The sequence below is a fragment of the Sapajus apella genome, unplaced genomic scaffold (genome assembly GCF_009761245.1).
Source record: "Sapajus apella isolate SASKATOON/1434 unplaced genomic scaffold, GSC_monkey_1.0 scaffold118, whole genome shotgun sequence".
NCBI lineage: Eukaryota > Metazoa > Chordata > Mammalia > Primates > Cebidae > Sapajus > Sapajus apella.
The window spans coordinates 1137510-1165491 of NW_022437058.1; the positions used below are offsets into that span (position 1 = coordinate 1137510).

General features: G+C 41.1%; 2 protein-coding genes and 1 long non-coding RNA gene across 11 annotated transcripts in view; 2 read left to right on the top strand and 1 right to left on the bottom strand.

Annotated features, from left to right (window-relative positions):
• Positions 1-524: 524 nt before the first annotated feature.
• On the bottom strand, positions 525-12537 carry LOC116538192. The gene is made up of 3 exons (XR_004263543.1): positions 11802-12537; positions 3151-3274; positions 525-1591 (listed from the first exon to the last, which is right to left on the bottom strand). It is a non-coding gene; the product is annotated as an uncharacterized LOC116538192 (long non-coding RNA).
• A 149-nt stretch (positions 12538-12686) lies between these two features.
• On the top strand, positions 12687-18425 carry CKS2 (CDC28 protein kinase regulatory subunit 2). Its single transcript, XM_032260438.1, has 3 exons — positions 12687-12916; positions 16673-16800; positions 18090-18425. Exons 1-3 carry the CDS (start codon positions 12858-12860, stop codon positions 18140-18142), a joined length of 240 nt encoding a protein of 79 aa, XP_032116329.1. The 5' UTR covers positions 12687-12857; the 3' UTR covers positions 18143-18425.
• A 137-nt stretch (positions 18426-18562) lies between these two features.
• The window catches only part of SECISBP2 (SECIS binding protein 2), a 43387-nt gene continuing 33967 nt past the window's right edge, over positions 18563-27982 (top strand). For 4 of the 9 annotated variants that reach the window (XM_032260430.1, XM_032260431.1, XM_032260434.1 and 1 more), the window contains exons 1-4: positions 20049-20182; positions 21243-21388; positions 26975-27224; positions 27789-27930. In XM_032260430.1, the coding sequence (XP_032116321.1) occupies positions 20147-20182; positions 21243-21388; positions 26975-27224; positions 27789-27930 (574 nt within the window). In that variant the 5' untranslated portion in view covers positions 20049-20146. Of the gene's footprint in view, positions 19899-20036; positions 20183-21242; positions 21389-26974; positions 27225-27788; positions 27931-27982 lie in introns of those variants that run through there. The other 5 variants (XM_032260428.1, XM_032260436.1, XM_032260433.1 and 2 more) reach the window with 5 other exon arrangements.

Genomic DNA, 27982 nt, shown 5'->3' on the forward strand with positions numbered 1-27982 from the left:
AGTCGCTCACACCTGTAATCCCAACACTTTGGGAGGCTGAGGTGGGTGGATCACTTGAGGTCAGGAGTTTGAGACCAGCCTGGCCAACGTGGTGAAACCCCGTATCTACTAAAAATGCAAAAAAAATTAGTTGGGCATGGTGGCACACACCTGTAATCCCAGCTACTCGGGAGACTGAGAAGGGAGAATCGCTTGAACCTAGGGGGCAGGGATTGCAGTGAGCCAAGATCCTGCCATTGCACTCCAGTTTGGGCAACAGAGCAAGACTCTCTCCAAAAAAAAAAAAAAAAGTAACAGAAAAAGAAAAGGCCAGACTCAATGGCTCACACCTGTAATTCCAGCACTTTGGGAGGCCAAAGCAGTTGCAACACCTGAGGTCAGGAGTTCAAGATCAGCCTGGCCAACATGGAGAAACCCTGTCTCTACTAAAAATATAAAATTAGCCGGGCGTGGTGGCTCATGCCTGTAATCCCAGCTACTCCGGTGGCTGAGGCAGGAGAATTGCTTGAACTTGGGAGGTGGAGCCCAGATTGCGCCATTTCACTCCAGCCTGGGCAACAAGAGAGAAACTCCATCTCAAAAAAAAAAGACTAAGAGACTTTAGGATTTATAACAGACAAATATATTCTTATTTGTATGTATATATTTTGGATTATTGTCAACATGAGCACACAACACTGACAGAATTCTTTCAGAGCTCTCAAATTCTTAAGAACATATTAATAGATTCTGGGTGTCCAGGGATCCCAGTTTGAAAAACACTGCTAGACATGGGTCTTAATTTGCCAGGATTATCAGTCAGCATTACTTTAAGCTTCAAATAACAGACATGGAATTACAGAGGCTTAGCCAAATGTGCTGAGTTTCCTCAATTGACAAAACATCTAAAAGTGGTCAGTCCAAGATCAATGCATCAGCTCCAGGTTGCTGTCAAAACTGCTATCTTTGACGTGCAACTTTGAGAACTGCAAAATTTTTGTTCCACATCTAGACATTGCATCATGATCCAGGCAGAAAGACAGGCAAAGAAACGCAAAGATGTCTATGCTCAAAAGGCTTTTTCATTCTATTCCAGAAGGAAATTTCTCCCATAGAACATCTCATCAGTCCCCTCTTATCCCTCACTGACCAGAGCTCACAAATGTGTCTGTTCTTAACTGCAAGAGAGGCTGGGGAGTTGAGTGATTTAATTTCCAGCCTCCAAAGTAGAGAAAAGCAAGGAAAATCACAGGCTCACCCATAAAACCCAGTGAGCCCAAGGGTTCTTATCCACCTCTATGCCATGCACTCCTTTGGCAGTCTGGTGAAGCCTACAAACCCCTTCTCAGAACAGTATTTTAAATATGTTAAAAAAATGCATATTCAGAACAAAACCAATTGTACGAAAATGCAGTTGTATTAGTCAGCTTGAGCTGCCATAACAAAATACCATAGATTAGGTGGCTTAAACAACAGAAATTTATTTTCTCATGCTTCTGAAGGTTACAAATCCAAGATCAAGGTGCTGACAGAGTTAGTTCCTGGTGAGGGCTCTGGCTTGCAGAAGGCCACCTTCTTGCTGTGTGTTCACATGGCCTTTCTTTAGTGCTTGCTAGTGCAGAGAAGGGGAACAGGTGGGAGAGGGGGAGAACCTTTTCTTAGAAAACCACCAATCCTATTGGATTAAGGCCTCTTATGACCTCATTTACCCTTAATTACCTTTAAAAGCCCTGTCTCCAAATACAGTCACAATGGGGGTTAGAACACCAACATATGGATTTGGGGGGATATGATTCAGTCTATAGCAACAGTTATCAAAATATTTAAAAATCAAGGATGGGCATGGTGGCTCACACCTGTAATCCTAGCACTCTGGGAGGCCAAAGTGGGCAGATTGCCTGAGCTCAGGGGTTCAAGACCAGCCTGGGCAACATGGCAAAACCCCGTCACTACTAAAAATACAATAAATGACCTAGGCATGGTGGCACACGCCTGTAATCCCAGCTACTCAGAAGGCTGAAACAGGAGCATCACTTGAACCCGAGAGGCAGAGGTTTCAGTGAGCTGATACTGAACCACTGCACTTCAGCCTGGGTTACAAAGTGAGATTCCATCTCAAAAGAAAAAAAAAATTTTTTTCAAGCCAAACGTGTGACATAGTATATATATGTTCTTGAAAAGATTAAATAACAAGAACTATCAAAAAGTCTATGTGGAAAGTAAAAAGTTCCTCTTCAAAGTTTCCCTTCTTGTTAAAGAATAAGTAATAAATGTTAGAAATGATAGTTTCTTTTAAAGACTAACTTCCTTCAAAGCCTTATTGTTTTTGGCTTTTTTTTTTGGTGTTGTTTTGCTAATAACTCTTCGTTAAGCCCTATCTTAATAAGAGAGTAATTACATTCTATCTCCTTGTACTTTAACCAAGATGCTTGCTCTGGACATGCTCAGGCATGTCCCAGCTCACAGCCTATGACCCTTCCTTATTTGGAAATGTTATTACCTTTCTAAGTCCTTTTGCAAGCAACTTCCTCTTTTCCTTTCATTCTCCATTGCCTTTACCTATTTAGGAAAGTTTTAAGTTGTTAGCCAATTGGGTTTAGCTTAGACTGTGAGGTCTAACTCCAACCAATGGAGATAGGACGCAGCAATAAGGACCCAATGTATATACACTAGCATTAGTTTATATACTACTTTTGCCACTGGGGAATTCAAGTTGAAATGTCCCTCAGTCGTATAGCTCTGGAGTACATCTTCCATTTATAATTTCTGCCCAGATAATGGAATAGTTTGCCATCTAGGTTATTTTCATTTATATTACAAAACAAAAGTATACACTACTAAAGTTCCAAGTTATGTAACATTTTCTAATCTAATTTCAAAAATAAAACTTGTCCAGTTTAATTTTTTTATACTTAGAATATTGCACATTTTCTATATATGAGTCATTCAGATTAGTATCTATGTAGGTTCAGTCAGTTCCAACCATGGATTCAAGTTATTATACTATATAACCCTATAATATATAGAGAAGTATTATTACTTTGCCTTTATAACAAAACCCAAGAGTCTGTTTCAGTTTATAAATTCAGCATTTAAGCAAAGAGATTTTAGTTCCCAAAAGTGGAGGAAAAAAATCACAAAGCAATGAGAGAAGAAGGAACCAGGCCTTACTGCCGTGTATTTTTCTATTGTGGTTATAAGGTAGAGTCTCCTTCTTTCCAGAATACTTTATTATATTTCACTTGTAGACCTGATTTTCTATGTCAAAGTATAATTCTCATGCTGAAGCTCTAACCTAAAAAAGCAAAAGAAAGTTGTCTTCATTGTATAAATATATTCATTACTCTAACAAGATAATAAGGGAACAAAAGCTAGGATTCAAGTTGAGTGATAATACTGTTTCAATGTTTCAATGAGCATGTCCCAAAGATAAACCAGCATTAGCTGTTAATTTAGGCATCTAGAAAATCTCAGTTCCCACCAGTAAAAATGTCCTGAGTGGCTAGTGCACCTTAAGAAAATCTGGCATACTGAGTAATGTTCACGTGGGAGCCAGGAGCTGGGTAAGCCTTGCCTTTACACTATTCTGTGACTACAGAAATAAAGCCAGCACTTTTGGAACAAATAAGACTTGACTTGTCCGTATCATAAAGTGTATTACCCAACTGAACTTTGCTTCCACTGGTTCAGCAGTTACTTATTTCTACCTAAGCACTCACCTTCTGATTTTACTCAAGCATTAGGATTTTTTAAAAAGCATTATATTTGAGAGTTACTTTGCCCAAATTACAAAATAAGTCGGTAACCTTACTCACAACAGCAACAACAACAAAGCAAACAGAATTCATGAAAAGCAAAAATGTTTATAAATATCAAGCAAGCAAAGGTTAATAAAATGGACTAAACCAATAGAAAACAAAAACAAATTTCTACCTTTTGCTTAGAACACTGCTAACCTTTATCTTATTTTTCAGAGTCAAGAAAATTTGCCTTAATCTAGCTACAGCCTTTAACTAAGTAAAATATACTCCTGTAAATAGAATTTAAAGCGTGTTTGTTTTCCTCTGCCTAGTTCCTCTAGAATTTGAAAACTAAGTATTCTTAAATTACAACAATATAGTTGTTGGTATCAGTGCAATAAGAATCTGTTTTCTTTTGTAACAGAATACAATTGAAGAAATTGGTTATTTTACCAAGGCTTTGACTGGAATGGTATGCTCTCCTTTAAGGAATTGAACTTCACGTATGAAGCCAAGAAAGCCCTTGGAAACTGGCCTCATATTCTGTGTACACAGTCCCTGTTCAGGGTTTCTGATCTGTGGTAAATAAAGAATGTTACTTTCTGACAGCCCAGGAACCCCAAGTTATCTTAGAACCTCAGGAGGAGACGAATTCACCCAACTCAGCTATTTAATGGTACAAATTCATGGCTGGGCTGGGCTTTAATGTGTCTTATCTCAAATTCCTTCTATATAATAAAGTTCCATCAAAGCCAATTTAAAAAGCCTATGTAGCAAATAATTATTCTTGATACACTGTATATAATAATTAAGCCAAGTATAATAAAGCAAACCAATCCTACCATGATTTGTCTTTTAATAAAAACAGAAAACTGAAGAGTGAAAATTAATGTTTCCAAAACTATAGCACACTTGTTAAATTCTAGTCTTGGCCATGCGCTGTGGCTCACGCCTGTAATTCCAGCACTTTGGGAGGCTGAGGTAGGCAGATCACAAGGTCAGGAGTTCAAGACCATCCTGGCTAACACGGTGAACCCTCATCTCTACTAAAAATACAAAAATTGGCCAGGCATGGTGGCATTTGCCTGTAGTCCCAGCTACCCAGGAGAATGAGACAGGAGAATCGCTTGAACCTTGGAGGCAGAGGTTGCAGTGAGCCGAGATTGCATCATTGCACTCAAGGCTGGGCGACAGAGCAAGACTCTGTCTCAAAAAAAAAAAAAAAATTCTAGTCTTGCCTAATGTTTTTCATTATTCTCTACAGTTTAAATTATATCCATTACAGAAATCAACTCTTGGATACATTACACTCAAGTCAAAGCCTAAAGGACTGAAAAAGCAATCTCTAACAGCCCAAAAAAATGTCCTAGCCATGTAAAAAAAAAAAAAAAAATCGTAAGCTGACAATCATAAAAGATAAGTAACTAAGTAAAAACTACTCATCCTACTCAGTCTCAACCCTACCTCACCAAATACTTTTTATCATTTCTACCTCTCCTTTTAAGCCAAATATTAAAACCTTTTTTAATGGAAATTATTTACTATGTCATCCTTGCAGGAATTGCTTTATTCACTCTATTATTTGCAGTAGGACTATATACTATACCACCCTCAGGGTGGAATATCGAACAGAGAATCTCAATTACTGTCGTATTTTGCTTAATTATCATCCTCACAGCAGGAATAACAGTTACTAACAAAAAATAACACATGGGTCTTTCCAAACATGCACCTCTGCCTGTCATTAGGAAAGAAATGTTGCTTCTGTCTCAACCAATCAGGCCTAATAAAAAACTCTGCTGAAAAACCTAGGACCAATGTTTTTACACTGCCTAATTAACCTTTTTCAAAAATTTTTAACCAACAGAATCATGGCCATTTTGCAGACAACTACCCAAAAACATCTACAGACAGTGTTGCTCCTGCAGTCAATCCAAGACCAAAAAAACACTCCGCCCCCCACCATCAGCAGGAAGTAGCCAGAAAGAACACATTGCCCCTTGTCCTTTTTATAACTATAGGGTCTGGAACGATAGAGCAAGACAACTGTCGTCTTGGACAAACACTGCCACTTTAAATTCCAGCTCTCTTTCTAATCCCGTGCATTTTAAGGAAATCACTTCTCTTCTAACTACAAGCAGCAGAAAGAGCAGACAGCAAAACATAGAGAAGACAGCTCGGGCATGGAGGGAGGTTGGGGGATAGTCTCTTGGGTAACTGCCAAACTTCACCCTTATACAATGGGACCCAGCAAAACAGTGGGACTTAATAAGCACATTCCTTTTCCTTCAGGTGCACTAAAATAGGGGCGCTAAAAGCAGACTCGGGGGGATATGCCTGCAGCTGCAGAAAGATGTACAGGAACAGACACACAACTCTCCCTCCCAGATAAGCACAACAAAGAGACACAGAAGCAGTCCAAGCCTCTGATATCTCCCACCCCGATTCCTTAAAAACTCTTAGTGTATAAGAGAGTGCAGCTTCTGACCTAACTCAGTCAGAAGTCTCACCCAAGTTTGAAATAAGCCTGTTGACTGTCAAGCCACCCTTCGTGTTTCTCTCCTTTAATTCTTACAGTAGGCACACATTTAGCAGCTGGTGCTAATGATACACAAGGAACTTAGTTCTAGTCTGTGTGTCTTCCTGATCATCACATTCAGGCAGCCTTTCAAGACAGGGAAGGTAGAAACTGCCATGTCTCTTAAGGACTAGCCTTAGAAGTGGTGTAACATCACTTCAGCCACATTTTACTGGCCAAAGCAAGTCATAAGACCAGACCAAGGGTGAAGAAATAGATTTCACCTATTATTGGAAAGAGCAGTGAAGTAACTTCGCAAAGGGGCATGCATACTAGGAAGGAACGTATTTGTGACAATAAGTTCAAATCTACCCCAAGGAGGCACGCAGTACTTGAAAACATCTAGTTTTGCTATTGCAGATGGTAACAGAAACAAATCAACTGTATGTAGCCAATAGTTCTGGTAATGGACTCCTAATCTCTTTCAACTTCCTAAATTTATCAGCAGCTGCAAAGATAAATGCCTTAGCATGCACTAACTTCCCTCTTAACCTCTCTATTCTAGCCATGTTGGTTTCTGAATTGCTAACATCATTTACATCTATGCTTTTTCAGACAACAGCAAAACTTTGCTTTATTTCCAGTATATTTTGCATTGTTGTAGTAAATTCGTTTTTACTTTTATTCAATACATTATAAACAGTAACCCATTTACTTCTTGGATCCAGTGAGGCTTTTGAGATTTGGACTGTCAACCTATTCTTGCTGCTTCGTAGGTGATCTGCAATTTCTTCCTGGAAGCTTTTAGAATTTTCCTTTGTCTTTGATCTTCTTAAATTGCACCATAATCTTTCTGTGGTTATATATTTTTATCTATACTGTTCAGCACTCTATACGCCTTTTCAATAGAAAGCATTTTATCTTTCTTTAAAAGTAGGGAATTCACAGCCGTTACCTGTACAAGTATTTCCTCCCTTCTGTTCATTTTTTCTCTCCCTTTGGGAACCTTCTTTAATGACAGTTGTCACCTCTACCTCTAGCTTCCATGTCTTTTTACTTCATGTTTTCCATCTCTTTATTCTTTCCTAATGCTTTCTGGGGCTGGTATTCGACATAGTCTTCTAGTTTGATAATTAGCTCTTTATTTGTATCCACTGTGCATTCAGTTTACTTATCAAATTTTTTATTTCAACTATTTAGTTTTCAATGTTTCCATGTGACTTTTCCTTAAGACTGCAGTCTTAAGGAAATCTTTTTAGCTTTTTTATATTTACAACTTATATTCATAGTTGTAAAATAATTTTTATTTAAGTACAAAACTAAAAGGCTTAAAGCATTTGATGAAACACAGTATCTATGATAAAAATTCAGCAAGCTAGGAATGAAAAAATCCTTAAAACGAGAAAGGGCATCTACAATTACAAAGCTGCAGTGAACATCATAGTGGGATGTTGTTTATATTCCATTAGTCACAGGTAGTTTATAGGTACAGAGGTCAGACATCCAAAATAGGTCTGACCAGGCTAAAATTATGTCAGCAGGACTGAGTTCCCTCTGGAGACTCTAAGGAAGAAATCTATTTCTTTTTTCCAGCTTCAAAAAGCTGCCTGCAGCACTTGCCTCGTGGTCTTATTACTCTGTCTTCTGTTTTCATCCCAGCTCCTTCACAGACCCTCTTGTCTCCCTCCTCTAAGGCCCCTTGTGATAACATTTGACCACTCTGATAATCCAGGATAACCTCCTGATCTTAAAATCCTTAATTTAATCACACCTGTAAAGCCTCTTTTGCTGTGTAAGGTAACATTCACAAATACCAAATATTAGGACACAAACACTGTTGTGGTTGGAATGTGTCCTCCAAATTTCATGTGTTGGAAACTTAATCCCCAAATTCACGTTTATGGTATTTGGAGGTGGGGCCTTTGGGAAGTAATTAAGATTAGTCATCCAGGTGGGGATCCCATGATGGGACTGATGGCTTTATAAGAAGAGGAAAAGATACCTCAGCCAGTTTGCCTTTGCCCTCCCTCCATGGGATGCCCTCCACCATGTTATGATGTGGCAGAAGGCCTTCACCAGATGTGGCCCTTTGACTTCCCAGCCTTCAAGACTGTAAGAAATAAATTTCATTCCTTTATAAATCACCCAGGCTGTGGTAGTCCTTTACACCAACAGAAAATGGACAAAGACAGGCATTTTTCTGTCTACCACATTCAACCTCCTGCATTCACTTCCCATACTTTCCTTTCCATGATTTTTACAGTCTAAGCCCAACCTGGTCAGCATTTTCTGTGTGTACCATGTTTCCTCACGCCTTCACAACTGCCAGTACTTCTACTGAAATGGTGCTGGCCCTCCTGGTTGTCTACCTGTGGAACTCTAAGAGACACAACAGAATAGTGGTTAAGAGGCCGAACTCTGGAGTCAGACTGCTTGGGTTCAAATATGAGTCTGCCCCTTACTAGCGATTTTTGGTAAATTCTTTTGTTTTAACCTAGATCTAAATGCCAGATTGTAACAAATACAAGAAATAGAAAAACCAGGAAAACTGCACCACAAGGGAACAATTACACACATCCAGAATGCGGAACGTTCCACGGGCAAAAATGACCTGGTTTGACAAACTGATGTTAAAAAAAAAGGTGGCAGGGGTATGTGTGGGGAGGGTGGTGGGAGGGTTGTTTAAAGAAGACTAAAAGAGATGATAACAAAATGCAAGATGTAGGCCCAAGTTTGAAAGCAGAGTCAAACAAACTAACTGTAAAAAGCACTGGTGGGGCAGTCAGGGAAATGTGAGCCTAACCCAGCTATCAGAGAGTATTAAGTACCTCTTAAGTGTAATAATGACGTTGTTAAGTTGTTTTTTTTTAATTTTCCTAAGATGCACACCATAAACATACGCTGAAAAGTTTTATTTAGGAGTGAACTGACGTATCTGGGATCTTTTCATTAATACTCTAGAAAAAAAGTTAGAGGGGAACAGATGAAACATGATTGGCAAACAGTAATTGCTGAAGATAAATGATTGGGACAGGTTGAGTATCCCTTACCCAAAACACTTGGGACCAGAAGTGTTTCAGGGTTTTTTTGGAATTTGGAATATTGGCACTCTATTTACCAGTTCTGTATCTGTAATTGGAAAACCCGAAATGCTCCAATGAGCATCTCCTTTGATATTGTGTCAGTGCTGCTCAACGTTTTGGATTTTTGGAGCATTTCAGATTTTCAGATGCACAATGTGTACATGGGAGTTGATTCCATTATTCCATGTGTTTGAAACTTTTCACAATGCAGATGGTCCCTGACTTACAATGGTTCAACTTACAATTTTTTGACCTGTCAGGATGTAATACCATTGTAAACTGAGGAGCATCTGTACATTTATTTAAAAATATATCTTCTAGGAAGTTTTTTTTCCCCAGGTTCTACCAGAAAGTAATTTCCTTGCACATTTTCCTTAACAGTTTATTCACATTTTTGCCATCATAGTAATTATTATATGATTTTTTTATGCTTGTTATTACACTGCACCTAAAATTTACTTCTCATTGTGTGCTTATCATGTGTGCAAGGGACTCTGCTATGTGCTGGGCACTGCGTGGTGAACAAAACAGACATGGTCTCTGCACTGGCTTCACAGAGAGTATTTTGTAGTGGAGGTAGGGAGACAAACACCACCTAAGCAAACATGCAATTGCAACAGTGGGAGGCAAGTGGAGTCTGTGGCAAGGGCATAATGGGGAAACTGAGGGACCTTCTCTAGAGAAGGTGATTAAGAAAGGCCTTTCAGAAGATGAAATCCTTAATCTGACACCTGAAGGATTCTATCATGTGTGAATGAATGTGTGTGCTCCTACCCACCAAATTGTGTGTGGCAATTCCAGGCCGGGCGCCATGGCTCATGCCTGTAATTCTGTTACAAGAAAGGGGTCCTGATCCAGATCCCAAGAGAGGATCCTTGGACCTCGCATGAGAAAGAATTCAGGGTAAGTCCGCAGTGCAAAGTGAAAGTAAGTTTATTTAAAAACTAAAGGAATAAAAGGATAGCTACTCCATAGACCCGTAAAGGCTGCTGGTTGCCCATTTTTATGGTTATTTCTTGATGATACACTAAACAAGGGAGGATTATTCATGCATCCCCTTTTTAGACCATATAGGGTAACTTCCTGAAGTTGCCAGGGCATTTGTAAACTGTCATGGCACTGGTGGGAGTGCAGCAATGAGGATGACCAGAGGTCACTCTCATTGCCCTCTTGGTTTTGGTGGGTTTTGACTGGCTCCTTTACTGCAACCTGTTTTATCAGCAAGGTCTTTATGACCTGTATTTTGTGCTGACCTCCTATTTCATCCTTGAGTTAGAAGGCCTTAACACTCTAAGAATGCAGCCCAATAGGTTTTAGCCTCATCTTACCCAGCTCCTGTTTAAGATGGAGTTGCTCTGGTTCACATGCCTATGACAATCCCAGCACTTTGGGAGGCCAAGGTGGGCGGATCACTTTAGGTCAGGAGTTTGAGACCACCCTGGTCAACATGGCGAAACCCCGTCTCTGCTAAAAATACAAAAACTAGCTGGGCATGTTGGTGGGGGCCTGTAATCCTAGCTGCTCGGAAGCCTGAGGCAGGAGAAGGGCTTGACGGCCGAGGTTGCAGTTAGCTGAGATCGTACCACTGCACTCCAGCCTGGGCAACAAAGTGAAACTAGCTCCAAAAAAAAAAAAAAAAAAAAAGGAATTTCAAACACCCCCTTCCCCCCAATGATTGTATTAGGAAGTTAGGAGGTGGGGCCTTTGGTAGGTAACCAAGATTAGATTGTCATGAAAGTGGGGCCCTCAGGATCCAGATTATAAATAGCCTTAGAGGGCCTGCTTCCTCACTTGTTCAAAAACCTGTCCGTGATCTGCAGTGTGGAAAAGGGCTCTCACAGAGCCCTCTCCTCACTGGCTCCCAAGACCTCCCACTTCCAGCATCTAGTCTGGGGGACTTCATCTAAGCCACCCATCTATGTCTCTTAGTCACAGCCACCCTGAACCCATTAGCATAAAATGAAATTAATATCAAAATAACACGTGTTCATTGTGGAAAATGTGAAAAATACCAGAAAGATCATTTTAATCCTGTCATCTAAAAACAACCACTACTTACATCTTGGCATAAGTTTCTTCCAGTAACTTTCTTTTCTATGAACGTGCTTTTTGTTTTTGTTTTTTTGATATGTAATTTCGCTCTTGTTGCCCAGGCTGGAGGGAAATGGCGCGATCTCAGCTCACCACTTCCGCCTCCCGCGTTCAAGAGATTCTCCTGCCTTGGCCTTCCGAGTAGCTGGGGTTACAAGCTTGCGCCACCATGCCCCGCTAATTTTGTATTTTTAATAGACACGGGGTTTCTCCATGTTGGTCAGGCTGGTCTTGAACTCCTGACGTCAAGTGATCCACCCACATTGGCCTCCCTCCCAGAGCGCTGGGATTACAGGTGTGAGCCACCACGCCCAGTCGAACGTGTTTTTAAACTAGGGTCAATATTAAGAAACCAAAAGAGTTTTTAAAGATCATTTTTAATCCCCTTACCCAGGAACTAATTAGCACTGTTATTCTTAGCCGCCGCAGAATATTACTTTATTCCCTCAAGCTTTCCATGGCTTGGGTCTGCCTTGGTTTTGAACGGTAGGTTAGGATACAGAAAGCACGCTGGGTCTCACGCCCATTTCTTTTTTCTTTGTAGAGACCGGGTCTCGCTCTGCTGCCCAGGCCTGTCTGGAACTCCTGGGCTCAAGCGACCCTCCGCCTCGGCTTCCCGAGTGGCGGGACCACTGGAGCTTGCCGCCACTACCCGTGGCTCCGCGGGCTCCACTCTCCATACACTCGCCTGGGGCGCGCCAGGAGCCCCGGACCGGCCAGGCCGGAAGCTCAGCAAGTGCAGGGGAGGCGGTACGGCTGCACGGGACACAGCCACACTGCGGCCGCCGGCGCTCCCCTCACCCAGCCCACACCGCAGCCGCCCCCCTCACACCGCATAGCCTTTCTGCTTTCTACTACTTTTCGAGGTGGACCGAGGTTTCTGGCTCGAACCTGAGGGGATATAAGGCCGCACGAGGAGCGCCAAAACCGCGCAAGACAGACAGCTTCCGTTCAAAGCTTTGTGGCCCGCGCTTCCGGCCTCGTCCGACTGCGTCATCACCAAACCCAGTGATACCTTACTCCACCCTCAGCTCCTCCGCTCCAACGGTTCCGTGTCCTGGAACATTCCACGGTCCTGCGCACGGGCTCTACTGCCCTTAACGTCCCGACTCCGCCCTCTTCTGGCCACGCCCCTGCGCGTCAAAGGCGCCGTACCTATTCTCCACTTCTTTCAACGGACAACCTGGCAACAGGTCTCTGATTGGCTGATCCGGGAAGCCGAAACCGCGAGGTGGCGGCGACGATAGGCTGGTAGCCGGGTGACTTCCGCAGAAGGTGATTGGTCGGCGCTGCTGTCCAATCGGAGGCGGGCTGTCGGATTCAAATCTGGATCGTTGGGACTGCGGTCGTTAGTCTCTGCCGAGTCGTTGCTTTGAGGAGACGTGTGCGAGTTGTCTGCTGTGCCCGCTCTTCGTGCTCTCTCGTTTCCATCAGCGCGCCAGCAGGATGGCCCACAAGCAGATCTACTACTCGGACAAGTACTTCGACGAGCACTACGAGTACCGGTGAGCGGCTTTCTCAGGGCCGGAGCCGGCTCCCTCGGCCGGGGCCCACGCGGGCGGGGCGCCCAAGGCGGAGCAGGGAGTGGGGGCCAGGGGCCTGGGGGCGGAGCCCAGGGCCGGAGGGCTAGGGCTGGAGTTCGTGGTCGCTGCCTCCTGTCGCCCCGGGCAGTCTGCCGAAGTTGCGTGCGCGGCCGCACCCGGCCGGTTGGGCCTTTGTTCGGTGTACGCGGAGGGTGAGGGAAGAGAGCCCAGCGGGCGGCGTTTAGTGCCCGGATAGGAGCCAGCGCAACTTGAGGGGCCCGGGGTCCTGGGCGACGCCGAGCGACCATCCGGTCACTCTGCTCTCGGCTGTGGCAGAAGTGATTAGACCGTTCAGTAACTGGTTTTAGTTCCAGCTCTTTGAACCAGACCCGGAAAACCCACCTAGAGCCGTCGTTTTCCGTTCGCAGCCATGCCACACTTTCCCATTCGCTGCCTGGGTGATGGAACTTTTACTAGCTTCTGGTTTACAATGGTAATTTTCATCTGTTAGCATAGAGGAACACACCTCATTTTCTTGTTTTTGAAGTGAGTGGTGCTAAGAACTAGCTTTGAGGGGAACCTCGGAAAAATGAGCTTGATGGGGATTTGAAAATGTTTATTGGGTATGGTGATTTAGGCCATTATAGGTTAGCCGCAGACATACAATTGAGGACATTATTGAAGGAGTTTCATTTTAAGTCCGATTAAGAAGTTGAGTGGACTTTGGGCATTATTTTCTGCTAGCGTACACTGGCCAAATTTTTGGCTTCGAGGAACTTTTGCATTTGAGTCCTGAAGCGATGTACTAGAACGTAGTGGCTATAATCGATCAGTAAAATCAGACAAATTTTAAATGTCCCTGGGAGTAGGGGATAGGAACATTTAAAATTTGTTGTCCTTATTGTATGCGGGACACTCATTTAGGGCGTGGCTTCAAAGACCAGTCAACCCCTTGTCTTACTAGGCAGTGACTAGAAAGTTGTATTCTGGGATACTACCAGGATTTAGGGGAGGTAAAGTCCATGCCATCGTTGGCCAAATTTCGACCTGATTTTCTCTCTGCTGCCCTTGTAGGTTAGATTTCTACGATTGCTATTTAAGAAAGAAATAACAAAACAGTGGGTGGCTTCTCTTTTTTCCCCCCTCCCTAGTAGCATGGAAGTCTGTTTTCACATGAGGAATACTGAAGATTTCTATGGGTAGTAATACTTGGACCCTTTTGTATTCCTAGCTGGAAAAATCTCATGTTTTTTTGGCTGTAGGTAAATTTCAAGTAGATCGTCTTAACCTTGTAGTAATAATAAACTATACAGTTCTAATCGTGTAATATGCCGGCCTAGTGTTCAATTATGTGATGTTAATCAAGAGCCCTATTGAGGATATTCAATAATGAACGCAATGTCAACCATAATAACCTTACTAAAACCTGGAAAATTATTCTGAAACGCATCTGGTGCCCAGTGTTTAGGATAAGGATTTAAGAGTTGGTACGAGTTTCTTTTAGGGCATAATATTGAAAATCAAGCTACTTCTCAGACTTCTTTCTGATGGCAGTAAGTTCATATTTTAGTTTTAATATACTCAACTGATTTGTGTGTGGAATGTATAGAATCAAGTTTACATATCTGAAGTGATTTATTTTAATCCAATAAAAATTAGAGCTGGTGTTAATTGGCCAAGCCACTAACCTTTATGAAACAGGATAATCTCCACAAATAATTTTAAAGGGGAAACTAGTGATAATAAAACACTAAGGCATGAATCTAGGGTGGTTTGTATTAATATATAATGGGGCAGCATGCAATGTATATTTCAAAGGATAGTATTTTTCCCAGTATGCAGTTTTATTTTTCTTGATTACAAAATTAATTTCCTAGTCCTTTTACATGAGGGTCTTATGTTTCTAAGGGCGTAACAGTGGGTGCCCCCAACCCCCACATCATGGAAGTCTGTTTTTACAGGCGAAGAACTGAGGATTTCTCTGGGCACCTTTACAAATTAGTAATAAGCACTGTTTTGCATGTCGACTGAAATAAACTTTAGATTTTGGAAATAATTGTCCTTATGTGTAGTTAGTTTGCAGACTATCTCTGTGGCAAAATACAGGTAGAATCCTCTTATGGGCTGGTTGCTAAACAATTTTCCTTTATAAAGAAACGCTGATGGAGGAGAGCCTGTTTCTGTGTTTATGGAGAAAAAAAGGTGGTAATTTCTATCTAAATAACTTGTTGGTAGATTTACTTATTCTGTAAATCTGAAAGAAAAGGCACAAAAGTACTACATTTCTCTTTGAGAATAATCAACAATATAGAAGATAGAAATAAGATAACAGATTTATTTGTAGAGCCTTAAAAGTCAGATGTTAAAGCAGCATTTCAAGAATGTGGGTGATAGCTGGTAAGAACTACTAAAAGTCACCATGTAGTTCACTGGAATTGGTAAAAACTCTACAAATTATGGTAGTAAGCTATGACTTGGTGGCTTTAAGGCAGTCTAGCAACATAATAGAATTTTTCTGAGGTTCACTTTGCCCTGCAAATAAATTGGTACTTAAATAACCAGCCACAGACTAAATTTAAGTTGACGAGGCTTGGTGCTTCTAATAGGTTAGGCATTCAGTTTACTGTGTCTGAATGTGACCATATTGTACCTCATTCATCCCTAGCCAGTTGACTCAGACAGATATCTTACACTGGTTAAAAATTTGGGCTGGTGGTTATAAAGTATAAAACAGTTATAAAACTGTTGCTACTTCTGGAGATGGTTGATATGCGGCTGAGAACTGTGACTTTTATAAAGTCCTTTTTAATGATAATTGAGTAAAAATTCTTAATTTGGAGAGGAGATTCATTTGGCAAATGTTTGACAAAATGCTTTGGGATGCTATTAGCAATGATTTGTTTTTGAGAATTTCATAAGGCTACAATTGTACATATTGATGGTTTAACTTTGAAGGTTATTCCATGCTTGCCTAAGAAACTGAGCAATGTAAGTTTTGGATAAAAGTAAGTTAATTGGAAAACTGAGGTTGCACACAATGTGTATGTGAAGTTAGTGGTTTTCTAATTTTAATTTTGAATAAAGTACTTTAAGTATAAAGCAACTTCTGGAGCATACAAGGACTAGTAGCTACTACAAAGCTATGTTGTTGAGTAAGAGGAAACCCAAATTAACTGTAACAGACTTTTTCCTTACATAAAAATCTAATAATCTGGGGCAGGGATAACAGCTCTACAGTCAGGGACTAGGCTGGGTCCTTACCTAGTTGCTTTACCATTCTCAATTTACAGTTGGTTCTATGGTCCTGGATTCCTGCTCTTGCTCCCTTATCATATATTAATGTGCATTCAACAAGAAGGAGAAAGAGTTCATCATGTCCTTTCCCTTTGAGAACACTTTCCATATAAGTTAAATGTTCTCTTACATCTTGTTGGCTTATAATTTGGTGGCTGGTAACCATATGCTCAGCTTATATTTTGAGTATCTATTCCTGAAGATTAAGGCAACTAGTGAGCATTCTGTTAAAAGAAAAAAACTAATCCTAAGGAAAATGTCTTCTGCTTTTGAATTGTGCACTCTTAGCTCCCTAATTTGAACATAGGCCATCACAAATTAGAATTATAGGTAGTAGTGTGTAGTTCTCAATATTAAAGCAACATAGAGTTGCTAAAGGTACATGTATAAAGAGACAATTGTAGAAAAGGAACTGGACTAATGCTTGGCTATATCTTTTAACAGGCATGTTATGTTACCCAGAGAACTTTCCAAACAAGTACCTAAAACTCACCTGATGTCTGAAGAGGAGTGGAGGAGACTTGGTGTCCAACAGAGTCTAGGCTGGGTTCATTACATGATTCATGAGCCAGGTAAGCTTTGCTATATTATAGTAAAAGCACTAATTGTTGAAATGTTGGTCGTATGGCTATCAATTTTAAAAATATCATTGACATTGAATGATACCTCAAAGTAACTCTTCTGATTGACTGTTTTTTTGGGGGGGCATTTTTTTTTTTTTTTGAGACGGAGTCTTGTTCTGTCTCTGAGGCTGGAGTGCAGTGGCACAATCTTGGCTCACTGTAACCTCCGCCTCCCGGGTTCAAGTGATTGTCCTGCCTCAGCCTCCTAAGTACCAGCTGGGACTACAGGCAAGTGCTGCCACGCCCGGCTAATTTTTTTTTTCTTTTGTATTTTTAGTAGAGGTGGGATTTTACTGTGTTGGCCAGGATGGTCTTGATCTCCTGACCTTTTGATCTGTCCACCTCAGCCTCCCAAAGTGCTGAGTTACAGGCATGAGCCATGGCACCCAGCCTTGACTGTTTTTTAACTGACGAATTTCTTGACCCTGGAGAGAGTTCCAATTTTCTGGTAAATAAAATATCACAGGAGTGAAAGTAATGCATTATTCTACTTGAAAAATCATGTAAAAAGTAAATTTTGAAAAACATATGTTTTAAAATCTGTATCATCATTGATAGTTAAGTATCCCAAAGCATTTTACTATAAATGTATCCTAAGACAAGTGTTCTTTTCTATGTGTGGATATCAATTTAATTTAAAGTGATTCACTCTTCAGCCCTCTTAAAGGATAGTTACCTACCACATGAAGTTTAAATGAGGCAATAGCGTATTAACTCAAATGTGCTTATGGGCACCTTATGCTATTATGTGGTATTTACCAAATGTTTTTCACATATTAAATAGTAAACTATACTAAAACAGTGTTGATTAAATTCTATTTTTGGATTATCAGTAAATCTAACTTTGAAGACATACTATAGAACCTGAAGTAGGTGGAACTAAAACTATCTTGCTTTCTACTCTGCTGTTAAAGAAAAACATTGCCTCAAAAACTCTAAAAGGACTATCACTTTCTTGGGATTGGGGTATGTGAAACAGAATCTGTGGGGATTAGCATTAGTATGAGATCGTGTAGGTGATTTGAAAGAGGTGTTTTCCCCTATAAAGAGGTAATCTTCTTTCTTTTACTTTATTTACTGTAGACAGTAACTTTGAAGTAAAATTCATTTTAGATACCTCAAACCAGGTAATAGTGGACTTAGTTTATTTTATTCTGGGTTAGTTGGGAATGCATTTGAATTTCTGTTGAGTGTATGGAAACCATATTAAAATGATACAAAACATTTTCTTTCCACAGAACCACATATTCTTCTGTTTAGACGACCTCTTCCAAAAGATCAACAAAAATGAAGTTTACCTGGGGAATATCAAATCTTTTTCAAATTTAATGTATATGTGTATATAAGGTAGTATTCAGTGAATACTTGAGAAATGTACAAATCTTTCATCCATACCTGTGCATGAGCTGTATTCTTCACAGCAACAGAGCTCAGTTAAATGCAACTGCAAGTAGGTTACTGTTAAGATGTTTAAGATAAAAGTTCTTCCAGTCAGTTTTTCTCTTAATATTAATTGCCTGTTTGACTTTACCTGTTACTTTTGTTCAATAAAGTTTGTATGTTGCATTTATCACCGTTTCACATTTCTGAGGTATATTTTCTTACAATTAATTTGTGACTATTGAGATTGATTTCAGTGTTACAGTTTTAGCTCTGAGGAGGTTAACTTACCTTAAAGATAATGTTAAATGAGTTTAAAATAGCATGATATGATAGGGATACCATTTAACTCACTTAATGAAGAAATTAAGAACCAAGGATATGTTTAAACTGAAGCCAAAGTAGATTTTACCATATTTTCACAGTAGTTTTACGTGTTATCCACCATATTTTTAGAAGTTCAAATGCACTGTAAAACTTTTACAGTGCTACGAAATACTTCAGAGTTAAATGCAGACGTAGGCTATTTATCCTAACTAATTACTATGCTATAGAAACATCTTAAATGAACAGCCAGCATACACAAGGTCCCTTGGTTAAGAAAGTGTGTCTTTACATATGAGAACAATAAATTTTGAAGGTTGTGATTAGCAACATTCCTAGACTCCACTTCCCCCCACCTCACTGCCACCACCACAGGACGTGTACAGGGTAACTAACAAACATGACAAAATTCAGTAAACATTACACCTTAGACCCAGTAGTGCTGAAAGGAAGGTGAAAGCCACCACTCCCAGCATAAATTCCTGCCAGACGAGACCCTAAGATTCACTTCTGTTAGAGGCCATGTAGCAAACTGGGACATACTTGGACAGAAATCTGGAAAAACTGGAGCTGCGCCTGCCTTACTTGCTTGAAATACTTGGTATTCAATGAGTTAGTCTGTGCAAGGGATGGAGGAAACCTACAATTTGCCTCAACCTAATAAATTCCCCATTCCTCAAAAGGCTTATTTTGCCTATAACATTTTCTGTTTCTTAAATCCACTTGCACTTTCCTCTAAGCCTTTGAGCGAGAAGGAAGTTCCTCTTCCATCTATTGAAGTCCGCTCTGCATTCTTTTCCTGTACCTTTGGTCAACCTCCAATCCCCGCCTCGCCCTATGTGTTTAAGACAAAAGTTATTTTAACGAATTTGCTGTGTGTAGAGCTTTTTACCCTCGTGAAAATTAAACTACGATTCCATCTCTTGACCATGTCTTAGCACTTTTTTTTAACTTTCGAAAGAAACGAGCAATTTTTAAGTTTTCTGTGGCTACTTCCAAACTCAGCGTTTCTGGAAATGTACAAGAGTTTGGAGGCTTTCCAGATTTGTAAGACAGGGTATGCAAATCCTGTATAAGTCACCAATCTTGAGGAAACCTTAGGGAAATGCAGTGGTGGGGCGGGAATAATCTCGGCCTCCTTATTAGTAAACCTCCTTCCTCTTCAGGTGACTGCTCAAAGGTCACCTCAGCAAAGGGCCTTTCCGGGCTATCTGCCGCCCTAACACTAGACTCGTGAGGTTCAAGAGACCAGAGTAAATCACGGGCTCTCGCTGCTGCCTTGGTGGAGACTATCTCCGATATTCCAGCACTAAAGGGCACATTTGAGGCTCCCGTAAGCTATGGTGAGTCCCCAGCCCAAAGGATTCCTGGGGTCCGCAGCTCCCGCACGCTCCTCACTGCTCTCCACGTGCGACCCGCGCAGGTCCAGTGCAGCCACCCCGTACTTCCGGCCGGAAGGAAGGGCGGGCTCTGTCGCTTTTCTGTGACGCACTTCCTGGCGTCGCATGCGAGGGCGGAAACGCTTTGTCTTTCAGGCCAGCCGACGGCCGGCTGCTGGCCTCCCGGCGCGGCCTCCTCCACGCCTCGCGCCATGGCGTCGGAGGGGCTGCGGGAGCCCGAAAGCGAGGTAAGGGCTGCCCGCGCCGACGGGCGCTCTCTCGGCAGCCTCAGCCCGTCGGCCTGCCTTCCACTGGGGGCTCGGTCGGGCGGTGACCGGGCTGGTCCGACGGGCGTGGGTCGGAGGCTGGTAACGGCACGGCAGCGCCCTACCGGGTGGCCGCTATCTCCACGCCCCGCCCCGGGCCCGCCTTGGGGTGGTGGTCAGCGGCTGCAGACCCCGCCCACGGTTAGCGCCGGGTCTACCGTGCGGTGTCACCAAGCGCAGTGACTGCCGCCCTGCCCCGAGCTCCCTGCAGTCGGGGCGGGGGGATTCTGGCGAGCTTCCCGCGCTCTTGGGAACGGATTGTTTTAAAGGACCTTGCGTTTTCTTAAGTCATTCTCCGCTGTACATACTCAGCATTACCACTAGATGGAGCCCTGGCGATCAAATGCATTACTTTTAGACTCAAAATTCTCGGTGAAAGTGAACCTCTTAGTACGTGACTAAAAAAATTCAATAAAGACATTTATTGAATTCAGATTTCAAAGGCTCGTGGTGTTAAGGTTTTCTAGCAAAGCAAGCTTTGGTATTTCAATAAAACAAGACTTAGTGGTTCATGAGTAAAATGCAAATGCTTTTGTGTAACATTTTCAAGAAAATCTAATGAAAATAAACGTCTGCAGTGTGTTTTGCGTGCTGTAAACATTCCACGTGTATATTTGACTGTAGTAGTTGTACTGTGTGCCTTCTACAGTTCTGTTATTTCTAACTGAATCTCTTATTCCAAGATTAAAATTACGGAAACGTTTTCAGTTGTGGGTTATATAATCTGGGTTAAGTTTTATTTCCACTTTAATTGGTTGTGCTTCTTTTTCACTTTTAATGTTTGGACTACTGCCTTTTCTAACAAAAAAAACATTGGGGAGAAATCATTAGCAAGCAGATTCTTGCCTTTACGAGGCAGAAGTTTTTGAACAACATTGGGAACATTTCTGGGTGTTAGGAACGCCTCTTCGGTTTTGCTTGTTTGTTTACATTTGCTTGATCTCTGAATGTTTGTACCCAAAACCTAATTTTTTTTCCTCAGGGCATCAAGTTATCAGCAGATGTCAAACCGTTTGTCCCCAGATTTGCCGGGCTCAATGTGGCATGGTTAGAGTCCTCAGAAGCATGTGTTTTCCCCAGCTCTGCAGCCACATACTATCCGTTTGTTCAGGAACCACCAGTGACCGAGTATGTGTCTTTCCTTTTTTTGGGGGCGGGGGGGAGATGTAGTCTTGCTCTGTTGCCAGGCTGGAGTGCAGTGGCGCGATCTTGGCTTACTGCAACCTCCGCCTTCTGAGTTCAGGTGATTTTCCTGCCTCAGCCTCCGGGGTAGCTGGGACTTCAGGCGTGCGCCAGCACGCACAGCTAATTTTTTTTTTTGTGTGTGTGTGTGTGTGTGTGTGTGTGTGTGTTTTTAATAGAGACGGGGTTTCTCCATGTTGCTGAGCATGTATCTTAATAACTGTCTTACCAAGGGGCTTTTTGGATTTAATGGTGATTAGACTTTCAAATACTCATCAGTTATTACACTAAAGTTCTGCAAATGATGAGAGAATGCTCTTCAGCCAAGAAGAGTCTGAGCCAGTAGCACAACTTAACTGTGTCCTGGGCCAGAAACAGAAGCTTTAACTCCCGTTTTTTTCTCCATACCCATTGTTATTTTGGGCAAAGACATGATAGAGACTGTATTTCATGTATTAGAAGAAACGCAGTTTCAGGCCAGGCACTGTGGTTAATGTCTATAATCCTAGCACTTTGGGAGGCCAAGGCAGGCGGATCCCCTGTGGTCAGAAGTTCGAGACCAGCCTGGCCAATATGGTGAAACCCCATCTCCACAAAAATACAAAATTAATCAGCTTTGGTGGCTGGCATCTATAATCCCAGCTATCCTGGAGACTGAGACAGGAGAATCCCTTGAGCCCGGGAGGCAGAGGTTGTTGTGAGCTAAGATCACACCACTGAACTCCAGCCTGGGAGACAGAGCAAGATTCTGTCTCAAAAAAAAAAAAGTACTGTTTTAAGGTTCATTTGTTCATATGGTTTAAAAACATATCATGTATCTAATGGGAGATGAAATGTGGGGGGAAGGGCAAAGGAGGGACCAAATAAACATACTCCTCATTTTTAGGATTTAACCTATTAAAATCTTGTTCGGGGAAGGGGAGGGGACTAGCAACCATAGCTCCTCTGTGGATAATTCTTTGGAAATTGTTGACTTTGACTTTCCACAATTTTGCTTTACATATGTTATATGGAGGTGAATTTTACACATTTCAGGTTTAAGTTCTTCTAAATTTGAGTCGAAAGGTGGCTTACATTTTTCCTAAAATTTTCTTTTTCCTCCTCAAGATTCATTCTCTAGGTATTTACAAAATGGCTTCCACTTTTAGGTGAATTTAGACAAAATATTAATCTTTCATATAATTTTGTAGATTTATTTGTAGATCAGCTTTTAATATTGGCATCAGGTGTAGTTCTAAGAATTCTTGTGCTTTCTTCTTCTTTTATGTGATTTATACTTGTTTCCTTTTTTTGTGCCCAAATGGTGTGATTGAAAATAGTTTGTACTATATATAAATTCTAGAATAATGTTTGCAAGAATGAGAGTTGTAATGAATAATAAAATCATCAAGTCATCTGATGTATTTAGGAAATACTGAAAGTTGTATTTTTTTTGACAAAAGTTGAAACCCTACGTTTATGTGCTGGAATTTGGTCTTTGCTAGGAATACCCTATTTTTCCACTGTATTTCATCCATTATAAAGGGGAGTGGGACATGGGTCTCACTTGAGTTGTTCCCTACCTCGAGTGTCTCACATAACAAAATACAAAAATATATCTCAGTGACAGGAACTCAAAGCCATCTGCTAGGTGGTATCCCAGTTACTCAAAATAGTGGTGGAAAACATTCACATGGCTAAAACAACATTTTGGCAGTAAAATGAGTGGAGACTAATCAGAGACTCAGGAATGGGCAGTGCTGAGTTTAAAAATTAAGTTTTCTTACCTCTTCTTTTTTAGCTTTGATTTATCACCAAGGAAAAGATAGACTCACAGTGATCATGCCTGGCAAGAAAACAAGGATAAGGAAAGCATTAAGTGGAAGAGGAAGAGTTAGAAAAGAAAAGAACCTTTAAAGTGGGGATGAAATAATGAGACTTCAAGTAGTTGAGAATTGATTATCTGGGCAATTCTAATGTAGATTAAAAATTTCATTGCTATAGTGAGATTACATGTAAATGGAGAGCTCTTGCTGCCATGATAAAAGGAATAGAAGTTTCTGAAACAAATATTTCCTCTCTCTTGTTCAACTACGTAGCAAGTCATCTTTGTATGTCCCCTTCCCTCATCTTTCCTTAAAGAAGGTGTAGTAATCTTTTACAGAATCTGTTCCACTCCAGTACCTTTCACAGTGCACTCAAAGATATTCATTTATTCATTTGGAATTAATTATTGGAAGTCTTCATAGTTTTGAAGTGATGGAGATGAAAACGAACATACCAAATTCTTCCACATTTATGTTATAGGACAAGACAAAAAAATATCATTAGAAGTAGTCTTAACAGATAACATTTGCCATGTTTGGAAAATACCAATTATTTACTGATGTAAGAAACAAATTTGCCTGTACAGACAAAGTAAGTTTGTTCCAAGTAATGTCCATTGTCATGGTACATCCTTTGTGACAAGTCCTGTGCCACCTGTGTATGAGGATGTGGGCCTTTTATTTGAGTATTATTGTATGCTTTCTCTTCTTTCATGGTTACTACAATCCATGAGGTGGCAGGCAGATGTAATGTTATTTTTGCACATGGGAAACTGAAGCTGGAAGTGTTTGTTCATTCTAATTCAAATGGGTAGCACCAGAACCAGAATTAACATGGTATTCTCCAAAACTGCTACCGCTGTTGACAAGAGGCATTTGAGCATTTTCACCATCTGTCAATATACTATGAAAATTTTAGCACTAGTTGATGCTTTTGAGTTAAAGCAGATGAGCTATGAGAATAACTAGTGGTATATAGCATCGTACAGCTGAGCACATGGCTCAGGTCAGTTTGGTGGATGGAGGAGAAACTGCATCCTCTTTGGGTCCTGGCCTGACTGAAGGGACCATGTGCATGATATGTTTGGGAGATAGTAGAGGAATAAGATGATAATTTTGGGGGGAAGCTGTCAGTAGTTTGGAAGCCTGCATAGTACGGCTGAAAAGTTTTAGGTTTGCTGGGTAGGCAATGGAAAACTTCTGGTAGTATTTTAAATGGGCTTATTGTAATCACTCCTGAATTCTGGTTAGGTTTTTAGAGGAGAGGGTCTTGAAGGCTTTGACCAGGTTCTAGGTACTGGAAATAATAAAGAAACTACATGAGACCTGTTGAAATAAAAAAGAGTTCCATGATTGTCCATACAGGTTTTGGTGGGAAAGATATTATAAAGATATTCAGTTGAATACATGGAAATAATTGTAGAATCATTCATGACAACAGAAGTTGTAAATGGGACTGGTTTGCAGACTGGATGTTAAATTTGGGATTTATATGTACTGAATTGGGAACAAGTGAAATTGCTAAGTGGAAATGACCTGAAAATTGGAGATGGAGACCTAGACTGGGGAAAGTGCTGGTTGTTTGTATTTACGTCAAGTCCTAAGCAGAAGGATAAGAGGTTCTGACTCAGAATGTGTCTGATGGGTGAGGTGAGGGTGTAGAGGAGACTGCACCAGGGAAAGAGACAGAGATAGAGCCTTGGAGGGCAGGTAAGAGCCAAGCTAGCAAAGTCCAGGCCGGGGAGTTTTTCAAGTCATGTGATGGTCAAGCCTAGACCCAGCAAGTGCCTGGAGGAAAAGACAAGAAGGAGGTCCTGGGAGACCTGGAAGCCATTGGTAGAAAAGGGGCAAAGGAAAGTGGAGCCAGGAGACCAGCAGGTATTGTACAGGTACTCAGACAGTTTGACTCAGAGTGTGGATGGGGCAGTGTATGACAGTGAATGAGAAACAGGTGTGTCACTGTGGGTTTAGGGTCATCTGGGCCACTCCTGCCATCTAGAATTTCCCAGACATGCCTTTGAAGCCACACCAGATGCTGTGAATTACTGCTTTGATATTTGGTATTGTTTTCTGCATGTAATTGTGTTTGCACTGGATGGAAATGGAAAATGCCAACTTTCTAGAGGAGGACGGACCAGTGAGGGGACAAAACCCAAATGACTTATCCAGATTGGAAAACTGGATTGTAACAGAGCTAGGACCCCAACCAAGGTCTCCTGACTCCTGGATGAAAATTTCCTGGATGACAGCAGCCGTCAAAACCAATGGACCCTGTCCCTGCTTTCCTTTTTAGCTACATTTCTTTTGTCTGTTTATTTATCTGCTTGTTGGACTTAGGATAGTCTTTTTCACTATTTTTTTTTTCTATCAACCCATCTTTTCTTATGAAGAACACGTTATCTACCTTCACTGACACTTGCCCCCAGCTTACTTTTCTGAGCCCCAAACAAAATACAGCACTGAATTCACAGGAACATATAGGCAGTGGGATGAAGCTTTGAGCCTACTCTTCTCTACAAAGAGCTAGCCCTCAGTGCTGTATGTTTGGAGCAGTGCTAGGCCAGTTGTTTTATGGGACAGACAAAGGTCAGTAAAACGGGTTTTATTTGGTTTTTAATTAGGAATATTTCATGTCAAAATTAATTACCTATAATTAAAAGATCTTAGAAAATCTAAGTTAACATATCATGAAATAGTACATAGCGAGATGAGGTAATATATGATTAAGTATTGGATAGAAGTGAAAGCAGTAAACATGATTATATTATAGGTAGAGCCTGTAGTCTCCCTTTCTTAGTGTAGTCTCTTACTTGCCCAGATTAGTAATACAATTTCTAGTAAGCGGTACCTATGCTCTTATCTGCTGACAGCGTAACAGTTTGAAGATCTTATAGGGTGTGTCACGATTAGGTTTGGATTTTGCTGCCTTTTAATGTACTGGTACGTTTTGGAATAGCTTTGGAAATTAACAGAAACATTTGCTGGAATGAGGAGATTACTATTTATATTTCGAATCAGTTGCTTAGCATTTTGTCATTGTATCAGCTTTTGTGGGAAAAAGGTTGAAACCTGTAGCCTTACATCAAATTGGCTAACAAAGAAAAATCAGTGTTAAATTATATTTTGGTTTACTCTACCAGCTTGGGAAAAACCGAGACAATAGCAGTTTTCAAAGCTGGCATCCATCTTGTTAGTAAAATGTGTAGTTTCCAGCCACGGCGCCATGCAGTATCTTCTTTGCACTCCGGTTCTGATAGTCAGCAAAGTGCAGGATGTGGTGGTGGGCTTGGAGCAAGAAAGGGCTGGAGAAAACCATTTGCAGGATCCCTGAGGGAGGCATTGCAGGCTGTTGGATCTCCCCTCAGCAGAAATAATGGTCTTTAGGGGCATTTTGGCCAGGGTTGCTGGGAAAGGCTTTCCCAAATACTCGGCAGCGGTTGAGTAAAAAGCTGCTGGGACATATTCTGGCTCTGTTGATGTTTCTTGTGAACTTCCAGCTCATTAGTGAAAAAATAGTGTCGACATCTTTCTTTGCAGGGTGAGAAAGAAACACTCAGATTTTATTTGGCTTTTAATTAGGAATATTTAAAATGAGTGAATGATCGAATGCTAGAGTGAATGATCTCAAAAATATTAATAAGTTAAGAAGTTTGACTTAGTTTATTACAGAAAAGCTTCTTGGCTTGCTGTATGAAATCTGCAGCTAAAGTTTACGCTTTTTACTTAGGCAGAAAATATACACTGAAGACATGGCCTTTGGAGCTTCAACTTTTCCACCTCAGTATATATCTTCTGAGATAACTCTTCATCCATATGCCTATTCTCCTTATACCCTTGACTCTACACAGAATGTTTACTCAGTGCCTGGCTCCCACTATCACTATAACCATCCCAGTTGTTACCGAGGTTTTCAAACCGTGAAGCATGGAAATGAGAACATGTGCTCTCTACCGCAAGAAATGAAAGCTCTGTTTAAGGTGAGTAATGATGTTTTGCTGTGTCCTTTAGTTGGTTGCTTTAATGTTTAAGTTGTAAAGAAATGGCAAATTTGTTCATCATGTTTAAGCACTGTGTATTTTTTTTTTTTGTATTTAACCTTTTAAAAAATAATTTGGTCTTTAAAAAAATGATTATATTGTGAATACTTAATATTTTGCTACTTTGGCTGGGCGCGGTGGCTCACGCCTGTAATCCCAGCACTTTGGGAGGCCGAGGCGGGTGGATCACGAGGTTAAGAGATTGAGACCATCCTGGTCAACATGGTGAAACCCCGTCTCTACTAAAAATACAAAAAATTAGCTGGACATGGTGGCGCGTGCCTGTAATCCCATCTACTCGGGAGGCTGAGGCAGAAGAATTGCCTGAACCCAGGAGGCGGAGGTTGCAGTGAGCCAAGATGGCGCCATTGAACTCCAGCCTGGGTAACAAGAGCGAAACTCTGTCTCAAAAAAAAAAAAAAAAAAAAAAAATTTTGCTACTTTAAACCTTTTTTATAGTGATGGTTTTCTTATTTCATGTTGCTTTTTAATCTTTTCCTGCAGAAAAAAGCCTATGATGAGAAAAAAACATATGATGAGCAAAAGTTTGACAGTAAAAGGGCTGATGGAACTACATCATCTGAGATAAAATCAGCTAGAGGTTCACATCATTTGTCCATTTATGCTGAGAATAGTTTGAAATCAGGTAAAAATAACCAACTATGTAGTATAAGCCAGCCTACCCCATGTGCCCCAGA